Source organism: Notamacropus eugenii, chromosome 4, assembly GCF_028372415.1.
Source record: "Notamacropus eugenii isolate mMacEug1 chromosome 4, mMacEug1.pri_v2, whole genome shotgun sequence".
In the NCBI taxonomy this organism is placed as follows: domain Eukaryota; kingdom Metazoa; phylum Chordata; class Mammalia; order Diprotodontia; family Macropodidae; genus Notamacropus; species Notamacropus eugenii.
The window spans coordinates 423,765,551-423,779,816 of NC_092875.1; the positions used below are offsets into that span (position 1 = coordinate 423,765,551).

Genomic DNA, 14,266 nt, shown 5'->3' on the forward strand with positions numbered 1-14,266 from the left:
TGCAGAATTCACACCAGGTCAGTGAGCAGTTTTTGCCCAGGATCACATCATTTTGGGAGGACTGAAACCTTGAGGAACACCAGTTTGAGCTGTGGGAATTCCACCCTGATCTTCTACCATTTAAGAGCGGCACTCAGAGAATGTCCCTCATCATTTACCACCTGGTTATTTTCTTGCACTTCATGATCTCTAGTTAAGGTCTATTCTTTACTGACCAGAGGAGGTATAAAAACTCATCATTATGTAATGTAAAATAAACTCTTTAATTCTCACCTTATTAGATCATTTTTCATCCTGGTTGCAGGACTTCAATATGACCTGGGGTTCTGGGTAACTGACCCATTCTCTTTTCAATTTCCTTTCATGTGTTGTCTCCCCCATTAGGCTGGGAATTTCGTGAGAGCAGGTTATGCCCTACGCCCTATGCCAGTGTCTGGCACACAGGAGGTGTTTAGTAAATATTTATTGACTCTACTGATTGAAAGCAGCAGATGGAAACTAGAGGACACATGATCTGGTTAGACATTCATCGCCAAAGTGTGTAGAGAGCAGCACAAAAATAAAGTTCAAAGCTGAGAAAAAGACTAGAATGAATACAAACTAAAAGAATAGCACTATAAAGAGATTAGGGTGACAGGAAGCTCAAAGACACAAATCGAGAAGGCGGCTGCATGATTCAAAAATATTTACAAGCAGAACCTCAAAGAAAAATGCAGCCTGGACACAAATCCAATCAGAAGTCCCAGAAGAGTAAAAAAAAAAAAATTATTTGAAAAAAACAAGTGAGAGCCATGGAAGAAAGATCTGAAAAAAAGAATCAAAAGGTTGGAACTAGAAATGAACAAATGAACAAAAAAACCTGTTAAAGTCATTAAATCCCTAAAAAAAAAAAATCAGAATTTACTAAATAGAAGCTAATGATTCTATGACACATAAAGAATCATTTTAAAAGTCAATAAACTAAAAAAAAAACCCTGATAATGTGAAGAGAATATGTGAGGTATTTCATAGCAAAAACAAGTGACCTAGAAAAATATGAGGAGAGGTAATTTAAACATCACTGGTCATGAAAGTCATGACCAAAAAATAAAAAGAGCCTACACTTCATATTTCAAGAAATCTTAAAATTGCCCAGATTTCTTATAACAAGAGGGTGAAGCAGAAATTTAATAATTGTACTAGTCTTTTTTCCTGAAAGACACTTCAAAATGAAAACTCTCAGGAATATTAACAGTCAAAATTTAGAGCTCCCAGGTAAAGGAAAAAATCTGGCAAACCACCAGAAAGAAAAAAACACAGGCAGAATCACACAAGATTTTGCAAGCACTACTATTAAGGAACAGAAATCTTGGTATATGACATTCCAGAAAGCAAAAGATGTAGGTTTACAATCAAGAATAATTTATGAAGCAAAATACTATCATTCTATAGGACAAAAAAAAAAAAAAAAATGGACCTTTAATGAAAAATAGAACTTTCAAGCATTCTTGATGGAAGGACCAAAAGCTGGTAAAAAAAAATCTGATGCAAGTCTGCAGGAGTCAAGAGAAGTATAAAACAATAAACATGAGCATGAAACCATGAGGATCTAAAAACAGTTTATATTATATGGGAAGATGTCTATCATCACCACCACCGTTATCATCATCATCATCATCATCATCATCTTCAGTTACAGAAAGAATAATCCTACTATGATTTGATGATATGAAAAGATGAATGGAAAGGGTGGAAAAGAGGAATACAGTGGGGGAGAAGGGGTAAAGGGAGAGGAGAAAATTATCTCACATAAATGAGATGTGCAAGTAGAATGCTGTACAACAATGAGGAAGGATTGGAGGGGTGGCAGTGACATTTGGACTGCACTCTCATTTGAACTGGCAAAAGAGGAAGGATGGATACACACATACACACAGATGAGTACAAAAATACATTTCACACAACAAGGAAAAGAGAGGAAAAGGACTTAAGGGAAAATGTGAGAGTGGGAAAATGTCACAACAGAGAAAACTTTATACCAGCATCCCTAATGAATAGCGCTGCAAAATTTTTAAATTAATATTAGTGAGAAGATTATAGTGAGATATCACAAAGATCACTATGACCATGCTGGAGCTACACTAGGAATGCAGAGCTGATTCAGTATCAGGAAAACCATAAACATAATTTATCACATTAATAACAAAGCAACAAAAAACCAAATACTTTCATCAACTGATGGAGAAAAGGCTTTTGACAAAATATAATATCCATTCCTATTCAAAACACAAGAAAACAAATTGGAATTTTTCTTAAAAATGATAAATAATATCTATTAAAACCCAAGAATAAGCATTATCTGTAATGGAGATACGCTACAAAGAAGACTTTTCAACAAGAGCAGAGGTAAGAACAAAGTATCAATTATCAACATTACTATTCAATATAGTGCTAAAAAGGCTAGCTATAGCAACAAGTAATTAAAGGAGTAAACACATAGAATGAAGGAAAAAAAGATCTTTTTTTTTTCCTGCAGGTAATATGATGGTTTACTTAGAGAATACTAGAGGGTCAATTGAAAACTAAGTGAAATAATTATCACAGTTGCATGATATAAAATAAACCCATAAAAATCATCAGCATTCAATTATTATAACCAACAAATTCCAACAGGGAGAGATAGAAGTAAAGATTCTATTTAAAACAATGATAGACAATACGAAATATCTGCAAGTTAACCTACCAAGAAACACAGAGAAACTCTATGAACACTATTATAAAATATTCTTCACACAAATAATGATATCTAAACAACTGGAAAAATATTAGCTGTTCATGGGTAAGTTTAACATAATACAAATTACAACACAATCTAGATTAATTTAATATAAAATTTATTGAGGAACAAAAAGTTTAAGAACATCAAGGGAATTCATTTTAAAATGTGGGAAGGGAGTAGGGCTGACATCTCAAACGACATTACACAGCTATAATCATTAAAACAATTTTGAATTGACATTGAATTGACAGAAATAAAGAGACTGATCAGTGGACTAGAATAGTTACATAAATGTTTAGAAAATATATAAATGTATAGAAAAAAAGAAGCACAGTATTCTAGTGTTTTGATAAAAGCAAAGATCCCAGCTATTGGCACAAGAACCCTCTACTGACAAAAACTATTGAGAAAACTAAAAAGCAGTCCAGGAGAAACTACGTTTAAACGAATATCTTACACCATAAATCAAGATAAGGTTAAAATGGGTAAATGATTTAGATACAAAGGGTGGTATCATAAACAAATTAGAAGACCATGGAAGAAATTACTTGTCAGATATAAGGAAAGAAGAAGAATTTATAACAAAACAAGAGAGAGAGGGGCAAATGGATAATTTGATCACTAACAATTTTTTTTTTTGCACAAACAAAATTAATGCAGCTAATATTAGAAGAAAAATGGAAAGTTGGGAGAAAAATCTTTGAAGCAAGTTTCTCTGATAAATGTTGCATTTTTAAGTCAAATTTATAAGAAAAAGAACCATTTCCCCAATTGATAAATGATTAAAGGATATGAACAGGCATTTTTCAGAGGAAAAAATCTAAGCTATCAATACCCATATGAAAAACTGTTCTCAATCATTAATAAATAGAAAAATGAATATTAAAACAACTTGGAGTTACCTCACACCTACGAGATTGACAAGGCTGACAAAAAAAATGGAAAATGGCAAATACCGGAGAGGCTGTGGGTAATCACAGGCACATTAATTCACTTTTGGTGGTGCTAGCATCTGGTTCAAATATTCTGGAAAGCAACTTGGAATCATGCCCAAAAAGCTATTAAATTGTCCCTATTCTTTGGTCCAGCAATATTGCTATTAGGTCTATGCCCCAAAGAGTACAAAGAAAGAAGAAAAAGACTCATATGTACCAAGATATTTATGGCAGCTCTTTTTGTGCTATCAGAAAAATGGAAATGGGGGGGAAGGGGGAAGAGAGGGGCGGTGCTCATCAGGCTGGGGAATGGCTGAACAAGTTACAATACATGTATGTAACAGAATGCTACTGTATGATAAGAGATGTTGAAAGGGAAAGTTTTAGAAAACTTGGAAAGACTAATTCAAAGAAATATTTATCTAATAACACTGTAAAGACAAACAACTTCTCAAAGATTTAAGAACTCCAGTCAACACAACAGAACCAATCACAGTTCCAGAGGACTCATGACGAAACATGCTGCCCACCTCAATGATGGCCTTAGAATATAGACTGAAGCATGTTATTTTTTGGACATGACTAAGGTGGCAACCAGTTTTGCTTGACAATTTATAATAATTTTGTTTTTATTGATTTCTCAAAAAGTGGAGGTGGTAGAGGTAGGAAGGAGAGAATACGCAACTGAAAAATAAAACTGAATCAATTAAAAAAAGTGATATGATGGGCAAATAAACTATTTGGCTTAAGCATAAAGTGATTGGGGGGGAGGGGGTTGAGATACATCAACCTGAAGAGATGGATCGAAGTCCAACTGTGAGGGCTTTAAATGACAAGGGACTTTATATTTTGTTCTTGAGATAATGGCGAAGGACCATGGAAACTTCTTGTGAGGCACAAAGTGAATGAAATCTTATGAAGTTGCCCTGCTTCACTATCTTGCCAGGTTTTTGTTTGATTTTTTTGCCCCTTGTCTCCCTTTCATAGACTAGATTACCAAGTTGTTAGGGATCTTAAATATCATCTAGTCTAACCCTTTGTTTTATAAATGAGGAAACTAAGGCCCAGAGAGGGCAAATTATTTGATCCAAGTAGCAGAGTGATAGAAATGAGATTTGATCCAAGCTTAGCACAGTTGCCTGGCACACAGTAGGCACTTAATAAATGTTATTGATCGACTGATCCCAAGTAAAAGATTAAAAAGTTAGAACTACTGAAATCTAATCCAAACCCTTCAATTTTACAGATAAAGAAACTGAGCCCCAGAAAGATTAAGTGACTTGTCCAAGATTGTGTAAGTAGTAAGTGGCAAAGCTAGGAATTAAATCTAAATTAAATCTGTCTTCTGATGACAAATCCAGTATTCATTCTATTTTACTACATTATAAACTTTTCTCTTGATCTAACTCCAACCTACTTGTAGCTAACTTTTGTTTTGTTGGCATTAGGTTAGTAAGCAAGCATTTCATTTTAAAAGGCCACTTTGCTATCCTGTAAATGGCAAATAGAAGCAGGCAATAAAAATTAATTATATAGCCAACAAAAGATGTGTACAAGCTACTCTGCTTAATTATGTCAATTAATAAACAATTAATGAGTACTTATATACATGGCCTGGTTAAAGTCACACTCAGTAAAGATCTAAAAAATGACAAAATAGAAAATAGATTGAACTTGTAAAATAAAATAACTGTTTATTTGAGATGAAGTGATAACATATAAGGAGAAGAGCCACATAAGAGTTAAGATGATCCTTACTATTCTCCCCTATTTACTATACTTAGTTCTAAGTCTATGCATAAAAGCACAATTTTTGTTTCTTAGGGTTATTCTTCCTCTGACCCCAATTGCATGTTACCAGGTAGTTTTCTCCAAGATTAAAGAGGCAGCTATGAGCACAATGAACAGTGAGCTAGAGTCAGGAAAGCCTGAGTTCAAATCTGGCCTCAGACTTACTCGCTGGGTAACCCATGACAAGTTACTTAACCTCTACTTGTCTAACTTCAGTTTCCTCAATTGTAAAATGGGGATAACTTGCCTCTGAGGGATGACATGAGGATAAAACAACAAGAATTTGCGAAGTATTTTGTAAACCTTAAAACACTATGTAAACACTAGCTGTTATTATTATTAAAGAAAATTCCATTTTCTACTTTAAATTTTCCGCTTTCTCAAAAGTAAGTTTCAACAACAAGAACTGTGTAACCTTCATTACTGGGACTATAACGTTCAAGTCTTTCAAGGTAAAGTTGGAAGTGACATATAGGAAGAGGTTTTCTGACTCCTAGGTCGCTCAGAATAGCCCACAGAACCTCAGAGCTGAGTAAAGGCCTCCAAGGGCTACTTGAGCAAAAGCAGAAAACAAACAAAACAAAAACCAAAACTCCCTAAATCCTCTCTTAAACATCCCCAAGTGACCACAGAGCATTTAGTTGAGGATCTTCAGTTAAAAGAACTATTTCCTATAGCATCTCATTCCACTTTCGAAAATCACTAATTGTCAGAAACTGCTTCTTTATATAAAGGCAAAAATATTTCTCTCTGCATTTTCAATCTAGCATTCTTATTTTTCCCTTCTAGGATCAGGACTAATTAACTTCTAGAACAAGTAAACTCACAGCAAATATATGTTGTGTGTGATGGGCACACAGAAAACAGGCTCAAGGAAGAAGTTACACAAGAAAGGGATGTTGATTTCTTACTTAGTTCACCCTCTTCAATAGTTAATAATTTTCTGTAGGAAAATAGGAATATAGCCTTATTATCCTAATCCTAAGATTTGCTTTCTTTGAAAGCAAAGACAAGTTATATTATAGTGTTATGTCTCCTAAGGCCTTCATTATAATGGATCACTTCTATTTTACCTGAAGTTCCTTAGACTCCTCTTGCTGGTTGGTAATCTTGCAAGTGAAGTGAAAATTTCTTCCAATATCAACTGCCTATGTTTTTCATACCTTGAGAATACCTATTTAGCAGTTGTAAGATTAAAAAACAAAACAAAACCCAAAAGATTAACATTCGCTCAAAAAAAAGACATAGATTTTAATTTCTAATGGTATTATATTACATCTGCTCTACATGTTTCTTGTATATACTTGATTCTGTATATGTCCCCTCCCTAACTAAAACATAAGCTCCTGAAGGGCAGAGATGGTGCCTGACTTTCTTTCTATTTACAGGGTATAGAACAGTGGCAGCACTTAGGTACCATAAATACTGAACATTTTAAATACCTTAAATGATCAATTCCTACATGAAGACAGTCTGAGAATTTTGCCACACATTAGTAATATATTTTTATTATTCAAAGGAATTTCATAAATATCTATTGAGTGGAAGATATAGTATTAGGCAATTCAGATACAAAGAAAATACCCAAATAGTACCCACCCTCAGAAGGGCGATAATAGAGTAAGTATGATTATTTCACCTCCAAATGGTCTGGAATCACTGTGATTATGTTTATTAAGAATTCTTTTAGTTTGAAGGATCATTATATTCTTATAATAACTGAACCCAAAGAGATCTATCTACTAAGTGTATAAAGCAGATAATTAATCGAAATACAATAAAATTGAAGACTTAAAAAACTGTCAGATAACAATAAACTGCAAAATATTAGTGACATTTTTGTTAATATTATTTTCTTAGTGACATAATGAAAACTACCAATTTACCGAAATTATACTTACTGCAGTGACTAATTTGATGGCACATAACTGGAGTTCACTGACATTTTCTACAAAAAATGGTGTTATTCCCATTGATGATATCTACAAAAAATATGGAGGAAAAATCTTTCACTATTATGCCCAAACTATCCAGATAATCTAAGTATGGACTTGCCAGAAGACCCTGAGAACCATTATGCATTTTTCTTGCCAGTCACTCAGCTGCCCAATCAGCCACTTATTCTGCTCTACTAGAGCTCAATTACATGCCCCACACACAGACTACCATGGAGGGCCACAATATCTAGCATTTTTTTTTTCCTCCTACAACAAGCAAAGAAATTCAGAACATCAGGACACACCAATCAAGTGTTTGCAACATGATCCACTTTCTGGGAAATAGTGGCTTATTTTTCAGAGAACCAAACAGGCATCTATCAAAAGAACATTTATATCAATATTTATGAACTGTTTTTAGCCAAAACTATGTTTCTTGTTTTATACTTCTAATGTACCATTTTTAAGAAAAACACATTTTATTTGAGCTTGAAATCCTAATTTGGTATTGATAAACGAATAAAGTAAAATTATAACCAGTCTTCAGTTTTAAGTTATTTAGAAATCACAAAAAATATGGTAGTAATACTTGCCTGAAGAATTGTTGTATCAGTTAGGAGTTGTATCTCCAAAAGTTCTGCCAAGCTGCTAACGATATCACAAACTTTGTTATAAAGCATTACGATTACTCTCTGCTTGTGAGTGGAACACTTGGCACGTTTTGCCTTTGAGGTTAATACTCCTCCTAAATTTGTTTATAAATTGAGGGAAAATTTATCAATAAAATATTTTAACATCAGACTAAATATAAATTTTATGAAATGAAATTTTGAAAGATCTGTCTATTTCTTACTTGTGGCAAACACATTAGTACATCACCATCCTCCTTCCTCCCCTCAAATCATTTAAAATAAAGCCTAAAAAGTGTTCTTTGATAATATTTAATTTGCAAAGGAAACATCTGTATAGAGCAATAGATGACTGTTGGTATACTTTGTAGGCAATTAAAATTTTGATGCTACAACAAGGACTTTCTAGATAATGTTCCTGACCTGAACCAAAATGAAAGATGAACTGAATTTTGAATTTTACTGATTTGAATCATATCTGCCTTTATGCATATCAAAATCACTGAATAAAATATGCCAAAGTATAGATTATTCAACATCCAATATCTTCTATCTTCCTACTGCTTAGATTATGTCTATTTCATTGTCTATTTTCAGAGGTTTAAGAAAAAGAAAAGATTTTGAAACTTAATACAGCTGTTCCCACAACTATAATTCCATTCTCATCTCTGCTAGAGACCAAATGAAGACAGAGATTAAAAACAGAACTCATATAAGCTATGTTTTTCCCTATCATTACAAATGCTACGTGGCTGTGCATAAAATATTTTCTAAACAAATTCTTGTTGAAGTATCACAGATAAGTGACAAAGGGTCACATTTATAATAAAAATCCAAGACAGTATTTCTATACCCTTCCTAATTTCAGCATTATCTATGGTACCATCTGAAGTAATCATCTGTTAAATTACGGTTTTCACTTAACTTGGAAAAATATATCATAGGATATTTTTATTAAGGACTAAATTAAAGAGTGGTTATGTCAATAAATAATGAAAAACTAACCGCCATGAGGATCCACTCTATAGACAGGATCATACTGAGGATAAAGAGTATTTTGTAAGTGAAATTTAGTATACTGTATAACTCTTTCTATTACATCCTCAATATATACAGCTTTTGGCATGTTAGGTGATGTCATAATGTTGATGGCTGTAAGACAAGCATCGGCTGACTTGGTAACTCTCTCCATAATCAGGTCTCTCCACAGACGTTCTTCTTCTTCAGTGTCATTATTCTACAAAAGAACAGACTGTTAATGTAGTAGGAATGTACACATTCAGTTTCTCAAATACAGCATAAATGAAAATTATAGCACATTAGACTTTACCTCCAGCTTCCATCACTAGATGGAACTCTAGAGGTAGACAGTTATTCTCAAGGACAAATATCCTTAAGGCTGTTGTATGAAACTGTGTCTTTTGTGGTCACTATGAACACATATTTGTATCATCAAAACACTGTCAATATATTTCCGTAGTGGAAAGAGCAGGGAATTTGGAGTCAAGACTTGGTCATGAATTCCATTTGACTTATTACCTGTGTGATCTTGGCTAAGTCACTTAACCTTTTTATATTAAGACTTTAGGTAAGATGATTTCTAGCTTTAGATCCTATGATTTTTTTTGGCAGGGACACAATGCTATTATGAAATCCAAAGGATATGCATATTAGGAAGACTGTTCAGTGTTTCTAATATAACCCCAAATACTCATTATAATGAACATAATATTTCTGAGGAAACAATTCCAAGTTTACTGATTTACTAATATAAAAATTACTATTTTCATTTGGCAAAAAGGAACTCTAAAAAGGGTATGGAAGATCACTTAATGAATGAACATCAAGCAATTACCTTGACTGTCAGGGACTGAGGTTATAAATAGAAACAAACAAGAAAAAGCCTGTCCTCAGGAGCAAGATAATGTGTGTGTGTGTGTGTGTGTGTGTGTGTACGTGTGCATGTGCGCATTTGTACAAAAGAGAGATAAGGTGGGGAGTAAACATGTAGTGGGATGTTTTGGAAATAGTTAGGAAGCAGTGTGTTTGCCTGGTTCTGGGAAAGATTAAGGCTTATTCTCATTCTGTCTCAGTGTCCTGGGCTTCAGGGAAAGAGTACGTTGAATTTTTGTGTGTTTACTTTAATTATTTTTCCTTGTATTACCTTTCCTGGTTTAGGTATCAGGACTGTATTTGTCCCAAAAAAGGAGACAGTGGTTTCTTTCTCACTTATTGAGAACAGTTTGTCTAGTACTGTTGTTAATTGTTCAAAATGGATGTGTGGCCTAAATATTTACTATCATAACATAAAAAAATTAGAAAAGCAGATAATATACCTTTCTTGTAGTTAGGAGATGTATGTATTCTTTACAAAACAAGGGATAAATGCAATAAAAAATAAGAGATAAATTATTATATGAAATTGAAAAACTTCCATATAAACAAAATAAATATATCTGGGATAAAAAAGAATGGTGATGGAATATGAAAAAAAAAAAATCACACTTACATAGATGGTATCTCAAAAGTCTTAGAGCAGTTTTAAGTTAAAGTTCTTTCTTCTTTGTGGAAAGACAACCAAATCAAAAACAATTTAAAATGAATACTACAAAATTACAAAGAACCAGAATGGCCCCAAAGAAGATCTATAAGATACTCGCAAACTATTCCTTTGCAAAGGTACACAGGTGTGTACAAAGCACATTTCAGACTTTTGGGATGTATTGCTTAGTTTTACTGATTCTTTTCCTCTTCTCTTTTTCTTTTCTTTTTTTTCTTAAAAACAAAAGATGTCAATAAATGTTCGTTTAAAAAATGAAATTTAGATACGAGTTTGTTGGGTGATCAGGTTGCTTCTAGATTTTTATAGCTACATTAGATTGTGAAAAATTTTGAAAAAGTTAAAAAAAAACCCAAACCTGTCCAGGATACATTCCTAACCAGAATTATACTATAAAGCAATTAAGTATGAGGAATAGAAAGAAATGTGCAAAACTCTGTATGAAATAATGCAAAGAAAAAAAAGAGAAATAAAAGAGTACACATTAATTATGGTCATAGGGGAAAGTAAATGAGAATGGACAACAGAATTCTAATGGAGACTTAGAAGAAGGGCAATGCAAAAGTGACAAGCTGCTTTATGTATTTAATTTAAATATGATTATTAAACAAACAGTTGTTTCTATTGATGATTGACGTCAAGTTTCTAATAAATGTTTAATTTGAAAATCTCAAGCTAAAAATCAAACTTAGTATATAGTATGATTATCACAGTATTTTCATCCTAAACTCTTAAAAGTATTTGCTGACCATTCAATGAGAACGTATTATCATAGACTGCCTTTAAATTTTATTTAATTTTCCTCAGACATTTGTTTTACCTATCCAATCGGATCATAAGCTCTGAAAATAAGCACATAATGTATGCTTTTACATTCTACAAAGCACCTTAACACAGAGTTTAATACATTGCTGACTGATTCCTATACAAACAAAATCTATAAGGATGCTCTGGTAGGAATTGCCTTTCAAATCTTACAATTCTGTGAAGGGGGAAAAGATCCCAAGCATTTTGCTTTTCCATTTTACAAACAATCATGTCACACATAAAATTACTACCATTTGTTGTAACTATTTTATAAACAATCACAACATACAGATATACATATAAATAAAATTACTATCATTTAGGATAGTCATTTTGAGATGTAAATGGCAAACTTTTATCTGAATATGAAAAAAGCATATTTAAAATATTTGATATAACACTTTTAACAACCACTTTAGAATGAACGTTATTACCACAAGTGAAGATATGCCAGCAGCAATGTTAAATAACCAATTACAAATCAGCTGATAACTAGCTCAAATTGTTTCCCTGCTGACTTCAAGCACATCCAGCCATGTCCTCCCGAGCCTTAAGAAACCACAACAACACTCTATGTTCTTAAACTATTATCCTACACTTCTCTTTTTTGGGTCAAACTACTAAAAATGTTGTTTATATGTTGCCTCCACTTCCTCTCATTCATTCTTTAACCCTTTGTAGACTTGTTTCCTAGTTCACCATTTAATCAAAGTCACTAATCAATGTCAAGTTTGAAGTTCTTTTCTTAGTCCTCATGCTTTGCACGACCAAGCTGCATGACTGTTGATCATGTTTTCCTCCAAAATACTTTAATTTCTTATTAAATTTATTTTATATCTATGTGTATATATGTATAAATATATATACATACAATGATTATATGTACACATGAATACACATTTATTTAAAAACACACACCTCTCCTCAGTTAGAGTATAAACTCATTCTAAGTAGGAATTGTTTCATTCTTTGTATTTTATGCCAAGCAGAGCACAGTAGGCCTAAGCACTTGCTGACTGATGATCCGAATTTTCCTCTACTTAAAAACTTTCTTAAATGATAGCTCTTAAAATTGAAAGAAAAATTGCATTTACTAGAGTAAATTTGTTTTATATCATGCTTTTAAAAAATATTCTCATTTAAGAAACCAATCAAAACATAAAAGATGCTTTTATGTCAAAAGATCAGTATAATGCTGACAAAATTAAAAGCAGAATTATCAATATTCATCTTAAACTTACATGATTTAGCAATGTAGAAAGCTTCGATCCATCTTGAATATTCTTCTCCAAAATATTCAGAACTTTTACTGTTTTATCTGTTGCAAGCTATACATAAAACACAAATTATCATAACAGACAATTACAAATGATGGTACCTCTAAAGAGGATTCATAAAACACAGAACATAAAAAACCTGGAGTTTTCTAGTCCAATTAGCTTCTAGATGAGTAAATTGGGACTTAAGAAGTCTTATCTATCATTATAGATAAAACTAAAGCCCAAATGCCCTGATTCTCATCTTGGTTACATTTTTATCAAACTTGGCTGCCACGTAGAAGTATGTTTGCTTTTGTACAAGGAGCTACTTCCAAATCTAACAAAAGCATGAAGGATTAAATAAAGATAAATCTCTAGAGTCTACCTATAGGTTAAGAGGAGTTGGCTACAAAACTGAATTAATTATACTTGGAAGTTCTCCCAAACCTGAGGGAGTCTGAAAAACATAACATCTAACACTTCAGGGAATCAACAGACTTTGTTAATTGATTGATGAAGGTTTCCATAAAAGGTCACAGTGTGGTGGACATCCATGGTGTGGGGAGAAGAGTGCTAGACTTGCCATCGGGAGATTTCCTGGCTACCTGTCTAAGAGCAATTCATTAAGCTCCCTAACCTATCAGATTCCTCATCTGCAAACTGAGCAGGGCTCATAATACCTGCAGGATCTAACACACAAGGCTGGTGGGAGGGTCCACATATAAGATATGTAAAAGGCTTTTCAAGTTTAAAGAACTACATGAATGACAACTATTAGAATTATTGTTATATTGAAGTAGTAACGTGAATGGAAGAGATGCTTAGTGGACTGAGTGCTGAGGTTGGGAATCCGTAACACTTGGGTTCAAATACTGCCTTTCACACATCATACCATATGTGCCCACAGGCAAGGCTCTCTGTGCCTCAAGCACTGAGACTTCTTACAGAGTTATTGACATGCTGTCACCTGTGATACCACAAATCTTTAATATATTGCAATATTAAGATAACAGAGTTTTATTATAAAGAAACAATAATCCAAAAAAAGAAGGAAGCATTGAGATATAATAGAAAGGAAATACTAGAATAGGATTTGAGCAACCTGGATTCTAGTTCCAGATTTGCCATAAACTAGATAAATGGATTTTGAGAAAGTCTTCAAATTCTTTGTTCCTCAGTTTCTTCATGGAGTTCCTAAGACTGAACTAGCTGAATGTTAAGGTCCTTTGCAGCTCTGCTCTAAAAATCTAGAAAGCTTTCAAATCAGTAGAATACATTTTCTCCAGAAAAGAAAAAAAAAGAGCATTATTAAATGCGTACTCTTACAGTTGAAATGGCTGAGAGTTATAAATCTGATGTAAACTTTTTAATTTAAATATCCTATTTAGAAAGTGAATATCCATAAATCCCCTTCCCCATAATTTTTTCCATATTAAAAAGAGTAAGTTAGCTGGTCCTGGAAATAAGATTTTAAAGGTTTTATAGTATATTATAATAGCTAAAGTTCTTAAAAGAATTATTTTCATATACTTAGGAACATAAATACACATAATTATGTAACTTTAGAAAACTCAAATGCCTAAGATTTAA

At 32.9% G+C, this 14,266-nt stretch overlaps 1 protein-coding gene across 3 annotated transcripts in view; it reads right to left on the bottom strand.

Moving 5' to 3' along the window:
- Nucleotides 1–14,266, bottom strand: part of NIPBL (NIPBL cohesin loading factor) — a 271,821-nt gene that overhangs the window by 47,587 nt on the left and 209,968 nt on the right. For all 3 annotated transcript variants that reach the window (XM_072605795.1, XM_072605797.1, XM_072605796.1), the window contains 5 exons: nt 12,659–12,745; nt 9,056–9,287; nt 8,015–8,166; nt 7,386–7,466; nt 6,558–6,658 (listed from right to left, as the gene is read on the bottom strand). In XM_072605795.1, coding sequence (XP_072461896.1) covers nt 6,558–6,658; nt 7,386–7,466; nt 8,015–8,166; nt 9,056–9,287; nt 12,659–12,745 — 653 coding nt within the window. The remainder of the gene's footprint in view (nt 1–6,557; nt 6,659–7,385; nt 7,467–8,014; nt 8,167–9,055; nt 9,288–12,658; nt 12,746–14,266) is intronic.